At 41.8% G+C, this 14,950-nt stretch overlaps 1 protein-coding gene across 3 annotated transcripts in view; it reads right to left on the bottom strand.

The window, feature by feature from the left end:
- Positions 1-9,524, bottom strand: part of ARHGAP18 (Rho GTPase activating protein 18) — a 283,705-nt gene extending 274,181 nt beyond the window's left edge. For all 3 annotated transcript variants that reach the window (XM_082731212.1, XM_082731213.1, XM_082731210.1), the window contains exon 1: positions 8,961-9,524. In XM_082731212.1, coding sequence (XP_082587338.1) covers positions 8,961-9,004 — 44 coding nt within the window. In that variant the 5' untranslated portion in view covers positions 9,005-9,524. The remainder of the gene's footprint in view (positions 1-8,960) is intronic.
- Positions 9,525-14,950: the final 5,426 nt, after the last annotated feature.

The following is a 14,950-nucleotide window of genomic DNA, read 5'->3' as shown; positions in this document are numbered from 1 at the left end:
GAGCAAAAGCACATATGGAGGAATGGGGCTCTGTGTTGTTTTAAAGACACCTACCCAGATGTTAAAGAATGTGTTCCCCCTGCACACAGAGGAGGAAGAGTCAGGAAAGGAGACTTTCCATGCCATTTCCAGCAGGCACTTGTATACTTCAACTTGCTATCGTGAACCCTTAGGTCACGGAATAGGAGTTGTTCATGCCCCTATTCAAAATGAAACCTCACTTTCAAGAAAAGAGGTAAAGGGAATCATCAAATACTGACTTAAAATTAATTTTACTCAGGGAAAGAAAATTTACAAACTCACACATCAAGTTTGCTAAGGAAAAGAAAAAATTATCTACTGAATTGAACACAGTGTACTTTTTGGACTTTTTTTTTTAAGTCTACTGATAAATGTAACGTACATACACAAAACCAGATTCCAGTTTAGAGTTTTTAAAACTGAGAATATAACGAAATCTGTATCTCACTGTTATTTCAAGCTTTTTAGTCAAAACCTCTTAGATACACCTTAATCCGCAAAGCCCATAGAATAGTTTCAAAAGCATGTTGACTAAATAAGTTTTCTTCAAAATCATTCTTTTTAAAATACAGACCGCAGACCAATGCTGGGGATTCTGACTTGGTACATCTAGGGTGAGACTCAAGCTTTTTTTTTTTTAAATAAAATGTTTTTAAATTCACTACATGATTCTGAAACAGAGAGCTAAGTCTCAGGACTCTTGTTCTAAACCAATGGTTCTCAAAGTCTGGCCTCCAGACCAGCAGCATCAGCAACATCTGGGAGCTTGTCGGTAAGGTCCCTTCAGGATCACCACCCAGACCTACTGAATTAGAACCTTACTGGGGGAGGGGCGCACACTGCAGCTCAGCAAGCCCTCCAGGTGATTCTGATTCATGTTCAAGTTTGAAAATTGCTGTTTAATTAAAAAATGAGGCCACATCATTTGTCTTGTAATGCCTAAAACAAAGCAACCAGACCTTTCAGCAGGTTTTCTTTTTATAGTTTCTTTATTCAACACACAAATCAAAATAAATCTCAGAAATGTATTTCTCCCTAAAAGAACCTAACAGCTGCTACTTTGGACATGTTTCTATAAGCAATCACTCTGACCACCTTGAGCTCAGCCTCCAGCTCCTTCCCTGGGTTAGGACAGAGGTCAGCAAACTTTCACTGTAAAGACCCAAAGAGTAAAGGTTTTCAGCCCAGCAGGCCACATGGTCTCTATCATAGCCACTCAGCTCTGCCGTTCACCTTGCATAAATGACGGGTGTGGCTGTGTTCCAATAAAACTTTACTTACAAAAACAGCTGTCACGTCAGATTTGGCCCAAAGGCTATAGTTTGCTGACCCCTGAGTTTAAGAAATAATGGCAGAGTAGTTGGGGGAAGTGGACTGTGAAGAGGAATGAAACATACCATCCCTCACCCAAGAATGCATATTCTCTCATGAGCACACACTTAGCCAATCTGGAAGCTATTCCAGGTGAAGGAGAGCAGGCTAGAAAGAAAAAGTGGTGTGTCTCATTTGTTTATTTATAACTTATTCTCATAGAAATACTAACTAGGTGCATTCTAGGTGCCTGGCACCAAACATCAAAGCCCTACCCCCATAAACCCAAGTCCAACAGAGGAAAAAATAGAAATTGGAAACAATGCCATGTGAGATAGCCACACAATGAAATATTATTCAGTGTTCCAAAGAATGGGCTATTATGTCATGAAAAGGCAACAGGAAAACAAATACATATTACTACCTGAATGAAGCCACTTTGGAAAGACTACATACTGTAGGATTCTAACTATAGGGCATTGTGAAAAAGGCAAACGATGGAGACAGTAAAACGATCAGTGTTGCCAGGGATTAGGGCAGAGGAGAAATGAATCAACAGAGCACAGTGCACATTAAGGGCAGTGAAACTACTGTGTAAGATAGTATACTGGGAGATACATGCATCCTAGATTTGTCCAAACCCACAGAATGTAGGAAACCCAGAGTGAACCCTAAAGTCAACTATGGACTCTGGGTGATGATGATGTGCCAATGGAGGTTCAACAATTGTAACAGATGTCTTCCTCTGGTGAGGGATGTAGATAACGGGAGAGGCTACACCTGTGTGGGAGCAGAGAGTACCTGGGAAACATCTGGACTTTGTTTTGTATTTAGAAGTGCCAGAGATTTTTTAAGAAGTCCATTAAAAAACAATATTCTCTACCATAGAGTGAAAAAGAGATCTGATCGGAATATCAGTAGAGGGATAGTAGAATGTAAAAATAACGCCAGTGAGACATCTGATATGATAGTGTCGTTCTAATCATGACGGTTTGATTCCATTAAGTCACAACCTGACCCATTAATCCATGGACCTCAGCTCATGGTTTCAGGGCTCAGTGTACTAATTGCATAATGAGCGCACAAGGCTGAAGAAAGAAGCCTGGTCCAAAGACCCCCCCAAACTGTGTAATAACAGTAATAATGACCCCAACCGGCATCCCCCTTTTCTCCCATCATGGCCTCTCTCTTTGTAGGTATCTTGCCATTAGGCTGTACATTCATAGAGGGCAAGTCCATACTTTATTCATCCTTGTGTCTCCAAGAACTAATGTATCAGGCACATGGAAGGCACACAATAAATACTGTATTATAACAGGAAATGAATAAATTGCCATTTATTGAGTGGCCACTAAAAAATGCTTTAAAATGGATCAGATTGCTCTGGGAATATATAAGGGGTGACTGACAATCCCTGAAGGAGCTATGAAACAGACAGTAGCAGGTCTGGGCCTCTGGGAAGGAACAGGATTGAAGAACAAGGAGAAACATATTCCAGGTAGAGGGAATGGCAAGTGCAGAGGCAAAAAGCTGAAGAAGACTAAACACTGAGGAAATGAAGAGAAAATCAATATAGTTGGACCACAGGGTAAACCAGTGAGGAAAAGGAGATTAAAAAAAAAAATTTTTAAAAAAAGATGATGAAGGAAAATTGAGATGTACCTTATGTCTGAGAAATTCTAAGATTATCCAAACATACGGCATGGTACTATATAATCTGGAAACTGTTATGATCAAATACTTGAAAGTAGAAAGACCCAATAAATCACTCTCACTGTAGCACAGAGGCCCGAATCGGGGGTGATTGCTGGAGCATGCTTAATGGACCCAGTGAAAGAAGTTGACCACAAAACAGTGACCAGTGGGATGGGTAGCAGAAAAAAAAAAAAAATTGAGAGGCTTTTCTGATTTTGCATAGCTATTCTTTCCTATTAGATGGGGAAGAAAGAGCGAAGGAAGATTTCTCCCCTGTCTCACTTGGGAGACTTTAGAACAGGTAAGATCCTTACCTGAGTCAGGAGACAGAGCAGGAGAAGCAAGCAAGCTTGGAATAAGACCCTATTCTTTTGTGGATTTGTTGAACTTCAGACATTTGGGGAAAGATAAAGTGTAGTCGCAAATGTTTGTTTAACAGTGTAACTTATATGAAACCACTCTGAAAACTTGAAAACACAATGCAAACTACTAATATTTTTAACAGTAACCAATATGTGATGCACCTGTAAAAGGTAATGCATGTCAAAACCAGAGTAGGGGTGAAATGGTCACATTTTTAGGGAGCCACAGAAGACGACGGCCAGATTGCCCCCCTACCAATAAGTACCCCTGGGAAGTGAAGGCCTATCAACACATACCTAGAAAAATAAATGTCTGGTCTTCTCAGCTGCAAGATTACTCTTGGCCCAGGCCACGGCAGGCCAGGCCTCCCTCCCAAAAATCACTGGACTAATGTTAGTGAAAATAGTCCAGAAACAGCTAGAAAGTTCTAGTACCATCTTCTCAAAAGCAGGGAAAGTAAACAGCACAATTTACATCTAAGTTCAAAGGGTCAAATTCGGCTTTCCTAATCCCAAGGGATGTCAAGGAATTGATTTGAGACAAGGGAGGGGATGGTTTATTTTTAAGATTATTTATTGAGGGGCGCCTGGGTGGCTCAGTGGATTAAGCCACTGCCTTCGGCTCAGGTCATGATCTCAGTGTCCTGGGATCGAGCCCCACATCGGGCTCTTTGCTCAACAGGGAGCCTGCTTCTCTCTCTCTCTGCCTGCCTCTCTGCCTACTTGTGATCTCTCTCTCTGTCAAATAAATAAATAAGATCTTAAAAAAAAAAAAAAGCGATTATTTATTGAACAAGGGGGAGGGCCAAAAAGAGAGAGGAGAAGGGGAGGTAGGGAGTGAGGGGGGTGGGGAGAGAGAGAGAGAAACTGATTCTCCTACAGACTCTCCCCTGAGCTTGGAGCCCAACACTGGGCTTGATCTCATGACCCTGAGATCACCATTTGAGATGAAACCAAGAGTGGGACACTTTAACAACCGAGCCACCCTGGCACCCTGGGAGGGAATGGTTTATTAAGACAGCATTCACTGCAGATCATAGAGCCCCAGCATCTGGGGTACAGTGAAATATTTAATGAAAAAAGAAGGGACTGACTCTATGGCACAGAAACTGACTGTTTCATTCAGATTAGACTAGACATTTTCTAGTTTACTTAAACCTACAGCTGTTTTATCAGAATACCCAGAATAAACTAGTTTCCTAAAAATAATATACTGGCTTCAAAAAGGATTCAGGCAATAGATAACAAAAATATTCCATGTCAAATTGAGTGGCAAGATTGTGGAATATTTCATTTCTTTTGGGAGCAGGTCCCCGTATTTCCCAAGTTTTCTATAGGACACCTACCAAATATATTATAGGGATTAAGCTTCGGTGGTAGGATTATGATTTCATACTTTTGGGAACATTTCTGTGTATTTTTTAGGTCTTCTATGGCAAAAATACATCACTTCTGTCATCAGAAATAAAATGTAATTTGCAGAGGAAAGAAAGTCATTCATGCCGGCTTCTTCTTCCTTGCCTCCTTAGTTCAAGCTACTTGTGACACCTCCTGTGACATAAATTCCAGCTTTCTCTCTGGCCCTACGGTGCCTTCTCCATTTAGCAGCCATAGTGTTCCTTTAAAATGTAGAGTCCTCCAGTAGGTTCGCTGCACAAAGAATTCAGTCTCTGCAAGACCCATGCACCTGGCCCTGGCCTATCCCTCCCTCTGATTTTATCTCCTAATTTACTCCTCCCCCCACACCTGTCCCTAATTCCTATCCACTCCTACCCCTGTCCACCACCACACCTTTCCCTAACCCTCTCCTTCCCCAATGCCTTTCTCCTCCCAGCCATACTGTTTTACATCTGTCTCTAGAACAAACCAAGCAACCAGGAACAGGTCCGCAGACTTCACCTCCATACTCGTCCCATATCAAAGGCTGTCTCTTCAGAGAGGGCTTCCCTGAGTGCCCTCCCGGGAGACACATTCCATACTATTTCTTGTTCTGCTCTTCACAGCACTTACAAGGACCTGGTATTATTTTATTTATGGTCTCCCTCCCCATTTGAACCACCATCCTCTCCCTTTATAAACCCCTTGAGAACTGGAACCTTATTCATCTTGTTCAAACATCTGTCCTGAATATCTCCACAGAGCTCGTCCTATAGATGCACAATGAACTTTGGTAAGGGGGTAAGGGTTATCAGCTGGCAAGATTTTATCTGCACGTTGCCTTCAAGTTTATTTTATGCTGTATTTGAGGAAGTGATTAAGATGGCACATTTTCTTTCTCAGCACACCATGACATCACTGTTGCTAGACTGTTGTGATATATGGAAGTAGAAGCAGAAAATGAGGGTTATCATTCTTCTTTCCTATGCTTTTCCCAGGGGCTACTTGGAACTGAACTAAGAGATTCTCCAGGTTAACTCTGCAATCTTTTTTTTTTTTAACATGTGATCTAACCAAGACATTCAAACACAATAGCTCAAGAAACTTCAAGATAAAGGAGGGAGTGGAATGTAGATACCTGTATATTCCCCAAAATGCAGATATTCAGATAAAAACTGGATTTGTACTCTTATCTTCCCAATGCTAAGCTACTCAGCAGAAAACAATGTCACAGAGAAACAAAACCAGACCTATCCTCACACCTTAGGATGTCTTTGTATTCCCAAATTAAGTTCCTGCCAGTGACAACCTGAAAGTTGCTGGCAGGCCTAAAAGCTAACTATGCCCTTGAAAAAGGCCCAGAATTCCTGGGATTTGGTACATAAATACATGAAGTCTAGAACTAGTTTGTTGTCTCGCTTCTTGTCTGGATTCCAGTTAATATTGAGAAATTCTAGTTCTGTATGGGTACAATGGGTACAGTTATCTTCTCCTTAAGTTGCTGAAACCCAAGCTAAAAGTTGTCCTAAATAATGGAAAACACATTTATCAAATCAAAAGCAAACAGTGACTGATCCCTTTCATGGCCCTCAAAGATAGTTGATGAGCTCTTTTTAAACTGCCACAGAAATTCTGACAGGAGGGATAGCTGAGAAAGTTCCATAAAATTATTAAAATGAAAACATTTCTGATCATGTGGCTCCTCTATTGAAAACATGTGAGATTTATCCTGATCTAGGTTTTGAGAATCAACATGTTGCAGCTGAAGTGGGTTCGAATCCTAAACACTACTTGAGCCTGTCTCCAAAACAGGGGCAGAAATGGAGAAGCAGATAGAAGTTCTTATTTAATGAAGGAAAAGACTGGAACACACACCTACTAGGACTGAAGTACTAGCACTATTCGATTGTTAAGAGGAAAAATGAAATTCATTCCATTTCAAGTGCTTCCTTCACAGACTGAGGGAGTTTGTGACAGCTCACCTGTTTCCTATCTGATATGGAAGAGCCGTGAGACAGGGACAGGTTAGTAACAAATAATAAAAGGGCAGGATGGCCCCACCACCACTCTCAACTCTTCTAAAGGGGAACATAATGACTGGCACTGGGATCCACAGGGGAGACAGGAGGAGAAGAAACCGAATGGCCTACCTAAAATCCAAATGTAGAATAACTTTGTTTCCTGTTTTCTTCTTCCAACTGATCATTAAGACACTGTTCCAGGCGATGGCTGACAGTAGTCCTGAGTATTAGAACTTTCTAACTAGAACCAGAATGATCACTGCTAATTAGGTAGGAGACAAAAACACCTCTCAGAAACACCAAGAACGAGAAGAGGCAGGCCTCCGATGACAGTTTCTCTCAATAAAATCCCGGGTCTTTTGGAGCTTCGGAAAAGGGCGCTTCTTACGTCAACTCCACGGAGGGACACCCGGACTGATGGTGCTCAGCTAGTGTGAATCTACGAACATGAGAGGCCAGACTATTACCCTCAGAGTCCCTGGATAGCTTTTGTCTTGCCGCAGGTCAGCTGTGAGTTCAGAACTTCGGGGTGTCAGGGCTGTATAGAGCTGGGAAGTTTACACCAGAAAAGGGAGGAAGAGATGGATTTCTCCCAGTTCCCAGGCTCGTAATGGGACTTTATAGAACTCTGTGCCTTCTGTAGAACAAAGCCTCTTAACTCAAGGCAGTTGGTTCCAGTCCCTACACAATAAATTCGAAATAGGAAGGTGTAGGTCTGGGCGGCCTAGCTCCCTCACACTGTCGTACTAGAGGTTGTTCACTTGTTCAGAGTTAAATGGGCCCACAAGGGAATGCATCACACACACCTGTTGTTAAAACGGAAGGTGGCTTTAGGGGAGGATGAAATAGGTGCAGGAAATTAAGGCACTCATCGTGATGAGCACTGAGCCCTTTGTAGAAGTGTTGAATCACTATACTGTACACATGAAACCAACATAACACTGTATTTTAATCATACTTGAACGTAAAAACTTAATTAAAAATTACTGACTAAACATCACCCCCTACTAAAGAAGGCCTTAAAAGCAATAATCTGTCCAGAAATTCTAACTTTTTTCCAAATATTTCCATCAAGTATTTCCTTATCTTTTTCCTTCCTCTATGTTTGGGTCCTTTGCTGTCATAGAGAAACAGCATACTGTTTTTAAGTGAGTTATTAATAAATTTATCTCTAAATTGAGGAAGTAAATTTAACAGCTTATTAGAAAGAAAACATTTCTCTGCCCCATTTGGTTTCCATCACTCTATGTTATGGAATACTTGTGGACCTCCTCTTGCTTAGTAGGTTGGGGTTAATTGAGAAAAGTGACCCTTTCTCTCAAAACCTCCAATTTAATTAACAGTAATGGAAACTGTAGCCACCATTCCATGACATTTTGGACAGTTTCTTTGGTAGTGCAGGGCTTACATTTATTTGAATGCTCTCTTTATGTTCTGAAAACTTTTTTCTTTTACATGAAGATCCATCTAAAGATGTTGTCTCCAGCTTTCACCAAAAATATAATTTGCAACCACGAAGTTGATTTACATTTTTACTCTTTAGCTGATGCCTCTGTGGAGAAGCTATCCTGTTCAACACCCAAGGACATGAGGGGTGCTAATTTTTTTTTCTTCTTTAAACTTGTGGACTCCTATTGATCTCTCAGGAGTAAAACCCTGAACATTTTGTTTTTACAAATAACCTGATACCTGTAGAATGAACGTTTCCTTTCCAGTCCGCTGAAGTTCAATGCTGAGCAAGGTTGATGTTGAATTTTAATATGACTCTCCCTCGGCTATAAGTGAAATTTAGAAATTTCACTTACATTTTCATTTTAAAAAGGCTGCCAATTACAACATCCACTTGACTATATGTATCTGCCTGGAATATGCCAGATTTTTTTTTTTTTTGTACTTTTAACCTCATTTTGTAAACAGAGACCCAAATTTTACCAAGCAAGTGGGGGACAGGGATAAAAATAACAAGAGGTAATAAAGAACACTGACGTTTATTTCAACTTCATCCTCCAAGGATTTTTAAAATCACACAAAAAGTCCTTTTTCTCAGTCTTCGTTAAAAGCAAACCTGCAATGTGAGAGCAAGGCTAACAGTTACAAAACCCTTCCCAGCTGCGGATTTCAGAGCTAGCAAAAGCACTGAAAAGAGAAAAGCATGCAAAGGAACCCCCCTTACCTGAAGTGAAAGCAGTACACCAGCTTGGTGACTACTGTAACCATCTTTCCCAAGTCAAGAGCCGGCAATGCCAGAGTGCCAAGAAGTGAAAACGGACGCGAGGTTTGTTTTGGAGCGGCTGCCAGAATCTTGCCAGGTCCTTTCTCCCGGGACACACCTCCCCTCTCTGGCTCCGAAGACAAGCGGCTCTCGCTCGCCCTTCACGGTTAACCACAAGCCCGTCGTTTCTGCTCCATCATCCAGCAGCTGCTGGAAGCACCGGGCTGCAGCGTGCACGCCGGGGTGCTGAGCGGAGCCCCGCGCGGAGCAGGCGGAGTGCAGACCGGGAGAGCCCAGGGCTGCGCGGCCGCAGCTGACGATCCTACAGCCGCATGTTACTGGGCAGAGAGCAGCTTTCCAGGAACGAGGACCAGCTGCGGCACAGCCCCGGCGCTTCCCGGAGCCCAGGGCAAGCCCGAGCAGGCGGAGAGCTCAGGAAGCCGCCCGGCTACTGAGCATGCTCGGCTGGTCCCCGGCGCGGCCAGGGCCTTTCAACCGGTGACTTCTCTTCCTGATTTGAGAAGGGGAGAAGGCAGAAGTGTGCAGGGGTGAGATTGAGTGGAGGTGATTTCGTCAACGTGGAGATGACCTGCTCCCACCCCCACCCCCTCCAAAAGAGATATATTGCATTGCAATTAGCAAATATTATCGATTAGATTGATAAAGATGTTTGGAAGCTATCAGTACTGTTTAGTCTTTCTGCACAGTTAAGCTGTCTCTGGGGTCAAGTATGTAGTGTAGGCAGTGAAAGGATTTTAAACCTAGAAAATCACTATCACTCAAAGGTTTGGAATGAAATTGCCTGCATTTGAAAGTCTGAGTAAGCAATGTGTCATAAATCAGTTGATATGTACACAATGAAATCTGCCTAAAGACAATGACCTTCTTAAGAAAAACATTTTATAAGGTGTGCAATTTTTGAGATTTAAATGTTAATTTATATCATAATAACTTACATTTTGAAGTTTAAACCTTTCAGATGGCAAGCTTCAGATACCAGGGAGTGTTGCTTATTCACGACTGTAAACACAAATCCTTTTTCAGGGTTTGGTAAATGACAAGTACTCCATAAATGCTTGCTAGAAGATGAGTTGTGGGTTAATCTGTAAATGGCACAGGCAGGCTGACGTCCTTGAATTTGATATGAACTCTTAACCTCAGCTTCGTGTTTCGGGCAGAGCAAGTATTTGAAAATAGGAATACACTTAACGTCTGTTGTATAAGTGTCCAACACATAAGCAAATTAGTTCTAAAAATGATTTTCATTTTCTTGTTGTTGTTTTGTGTGTGTGTCCCTTTTCTTCTCTTTCCAGCCCTCTAAGATAACTCTTAGGCAGCTGAGCCAAACCCAGAGCATGTTCTCTCTGCTACTGTTGAAACCAGGGACATTGACTCTCCGTGGTTTGCAGATAACAGAATTATTTCATTTTGAAAAACTTTAAGCCAGTCATTCCTGCCAAGTCTGTGGAGGGTGAATCCAAGAGGCACTCATGGCTCAAAGCTGGGCCTGTGAAAATCCAGACAGAACACATGGGTGAGCTGAGAGTCAGGTGTTTCTGGAATCCTTACCAGGTATTACCTCGGCCCATTGATACAATCCCTTAGGCAGGAAAATTCCCTCTCTCGTTACCCCCCCTTCCTCTATCCTTTGACCACCTTTTCTTAAGTTAAGAGTCCGTGTCTCCTGAGTGCTTCTTGAGTCCAGAACATTTCCTAGCTCCCCTCTCCTATGTCTCTCCAGTGCAAACTTTTATAACCAGGCTTCCTGGATTGTCCTCAGCTAAATCATGCCTCACCTACCACCAGTGGTGAATTTTTTTTTTTTTTTTTTAGATTTTATTTATTTATTTGACAGAGAGAGATTACAAGCAGGCAGAGAGAGAGGAGAAAGCAGGCTCCCTGCTAAGCAGAGAGCCTGATGTAGGAGCCGATCCCAGGACTCTAAGATCATGACCTGAGCCGAAGGCAGAGGCTTAACCCACTGAGCCACCCAGGAGCCCCCAGCGGTGAATTCTTTAAGGACTGAAATAATGCTGGCTATTGGCATCTATACAGTTGTCTACATTTGCACAATTACTGGTTTTACATGTTTTGAGATTAGTTGAGGCACCCTAGGGAGTCCTTCTAATTGTACTGATCAATTACAAAATTGGTGGAGTTAATTTAGGGATATTTCCTAAAAGTGATTCCAGAACGAAAAATAATTTTTTCAATCAAGCCAAAGACTTCATAGCTGGAAAAGCAGATGTAGGCCTATTTGTGCAGACCCGATAAATATAGATAACTAGGGTAGAGTAGTTTGGTCTTTAATTCCTGCTTCTCTACCCCAAATAGTAATAGAGATGGAGGCATATCTATCCTTACCACGGGTCCTATGGATACACACATTTTATTTCATAGCAAAAACTCCTTATACCGTCTTTCTCATTAATGCCCTACATTTTTTTTCTTTTTGCTATTCATCATTTTGCAGTGAATCTTGTTCTCAAAAACTACCCAACCAGCCCCTCTGTTTTAGTCCCTTACTCTTCAATTCTTTTTCCATACTTCCCCTAAATTCTCTTCCTAAAATTCCTTTATCATTACAGTGAATTTTGTTAGGTGTCTTGGTAAGTCCTCCCAGGTTTCTCCTAGTAGATCCCCAATTATGATTATTTATTCATTCGTAAATAGTCCATTTGCCCAGTAATACCTTGACTGGTCTAACTGGTCTAATTTCCCACACCTTCACCATTCATTGGTTAAGAGATGGGTATGTGACCCAATTTTAAGCCATAAAGATGCTAAGAAAGTTTGCAACAGATGTCAGAAGTGTTTTTCTTTTCTCATAAGTGAGAATTATGAAAAACACTAATGTCTCATTTTCAAACAGGTTAAGCATGCAGCCCTTAATGTTACTGGGAACCATTCTTTTACCTTGAAAAGACTGTACTTGTAAAGAACCAATGCTGGGGGCGCCTGGGTGGCTCAGTGGGTTGAGCCTCTGCCTTCGGCTCAGGTCATGATCTCGGGGGTCCTGGGATCGAGCCCCCCATCGGGCTCTCTGCTCGGCGGGGAGCCTGCTTCCCCCTCTCTCTCCGTCTGACTCTCTGCCTACTTGTGATCTCTGTCAAATACATAAATAAAATCTTAAAAAAAAAAAAAAAGAACAAATGCTCTACAAAGCAAAAGGCAGAGATGAAAACCTAGGTCCTTGATAAATATCATTAAACTGATCCACCTACACAAATGTCTTCCTTACCTCACCTCTTGGAACGTGAGCCAATAAAATCTGTTGAAAGGCACTTTAAATAGTCAAAAGCCTCCTGCCTGAGATAAACTTTTTTTTTTTTTAATTTCTTATTCAAAATCCTAAAATGATTAAGAAATAACTAAATTTCTTAGCATAGCATTTGGAGAATGTTCTCCTGGTCCCATTCACATTTGTACATTTGTTTCCCATTATTTTCGGGTAGGCATTTTACATTTAAACTACTAGCTCTAACCATGTCATTTGCTGTCCCAGAGCACAGCCTGTCTTCGTCCTCCATTTTCTCCTACCAGTAACCAACTCTTCCTTCAAGGTCCAGATTAAAAGATGCTTTATCTGAAGTGGATTTTCAGAATTAATATTTCAACCTTCTATATTTTCATATATGTCACGTGTACCTCTGTGTGTAACTGTGGGTCCCTCAAGAAGCCGAGCCAAGATGAGATTAAATGTGCAACAACTTTATTAAGGAAAATATCTGAAAAAACAAAATAGGAAGAGAGCTGGACAAGACGGGGAGCCATCAGACTACAATCAAGTCTGACCCTGAGTGGAGAGAGAAGGAAGGGAGGAAGCTGGATGCAGTGTAGTTCTGTGGAAAGTTCAGGGAGGCTGTTGATGAATCCTCAAGCCAAAGTCTTCCCTTGAAGGGATCCAGCTTCTCCCAGAAGTGAGCTGTTTCAATATCATTGCCACCATCGGTGGTTGCCTAGGAGAAGCCTGTGGGATATGGGGCTTCAACAAAAGAGCTATGTGACTGTCAGGGCATAGGAGCTGTGGCCTTAGTCACCTATGCTCTTTGTGTCTGGAAGGGTAGAAAGCACTTTCCCATGGCTGCCATGCTTTTCATTTATCGCTCATTCGATCTTGTCCTACACTCTGTCATGTAGATGAGTCTCTTCACTAGATTATAAATTTAAGGGCAGGAATTGGGTCCACCTTTGTCCCATTATATGTTTCACATAGTAGGATCCCAGCAGTTTGTTACTCTGTTACTCAAGCTGAATTCTAGAATATGTGGCCTCAAACTTCTGTAATAATAACTCCTTACAAAAGTAATAGGGAACGGGGCGCCTGGGTGGCTCAGTCAGTAAGCATCTGCCCTCGGGTCAGATCGTGGTCTCGGGGTCCTGGGATCAGAGTTCAGTGTCAGGCTCCCTGCTGAGGGAGGGAGCCTCCTTCTGCCTCTGCCTCCTCTGGTGCTCTCTCTCCTCTCTCTCAAATGAAATAAAAAAATAATAGAGAGAATGCTCCCCTAAAGTCTATGAGAATTTGCTTCCAGGAGATATTAAATACTATTCCATGACTAATACTTTTAAAGAGAATGAACTGTCTCAGTACCCTGGCTACTAAACCCTGCAGGTCCACAAGTCTTCACACAGAAGTCCTACTCTGAAACTTAAGGGCCACAAGGCAGGGAAGTTGAGTACCTGCTGACTAATGCCCCATTTTTCACAAACTCAATCCCCAAGGCCCGTGGATTCCTGAACTTTTAGGTTATATTTATAATGCGCTTGGGTTCTTGACTGGGAAAATAAATTCCTCTGCCAGGTTACACTTTGTACTAATTCCTCAACTTTCATTTTTAGGTGATATGAGAATGGATCTTTCAGGTACCTTTTCCAGGTAAAAATAAGTTAAAAGTGATTCACTAAAGGGGGGAAAGATTAGAAAAATCTGTGATTACTTAAGGTAATTAAGTATTATAATTAAGCAAAGAGGAAAACATGTAAATATAGGTATTTTGGCATATCGTTACACTCCATGTTAATAGTGTCCTATGTATCGTTGTTAATTAGGGTCAACCAATTTACTTATGGTTAAGATAATAATAGTAATAATTAATAATAATAATAATTAATAATAATACTTATAAGTCAGGGTCCAGTAAGGAGGCAGAAACCTCAATAATTTGAAAAGAGAGAGCTTACTATAAAGAATTATTATTGATTTTCAAGGAAAACTATTACAATGGAATAAAGAGCACTTTAAAGAATATCCTGTAGGAGAGTAGGGCAGGCTGCTCTGGAACAATGATTATTTGGAGTTAAAAGTAATCAAAACCCTGCAAATGCAGGAAAAGCTCTCTTGCCTCCCCATAACTGTCTGAATTTACATAGAAAAAGAGAGTTTGCACCAGGAGCTATTAACAAAGACTTCCCTTTACCTAAAAAACTTATCTGCATAATAGGACAACTTGTTTTTCTAAATACCTCCTTTCACCTTCCTGCTAATGAGATTTCTCCTCTTTGTATCCTCAAACCACCCGCCCCCACTTAGCCCATACAAGCTTCCTGTTGCCTCTTTGTCTTTGGAATTTCATGTCTATGTGTATTTCCCATATGTACACCCATTAAATGTGATTTTCTCCTTTTAATCTGTCTCATGTCAATTTGATTCTAAGTCCACCTAGGCGGACCATAGGTCAGAGGGAAATTTTCCACCCTGACAACCCCTAGGCTGAGGGGGTACCCAAGGAAGGAGGTCCTCCCCGAGACAGGGACCCAGCCTTTTTAGGATAGCTGTTGCCCACTGGAAGGTAGAGGAGTTTGCTGCTCTTCCCAGGCCACAGTTAGTCCACACCAGCGAGATGAGGCTGACGGGCATGAACCATAGGGGCTGGGATTCCCATGCTGGAAGCTTCCTGCAGCAGTGCCAATGGGCTAAGCCTTGTATAAGGATCTCAGCATTGTGCACTGGG

The sequence above is a fragment of the Mustela nivalis genome, assembly GCF_964662115.1.
Source record: "Mustela nivalis genome assembly, chromosome: 5".
In the NCBI taxonomy this organism is placed as follows: Eukaryota; Metazoa; Chordata; class Mammalia; order Carnivora; family Mustelidae; genus Mustela; species Mustela nivalis.
This window is presented reverse-complemented; position numbering and strand designations above follow the sequence as displayed.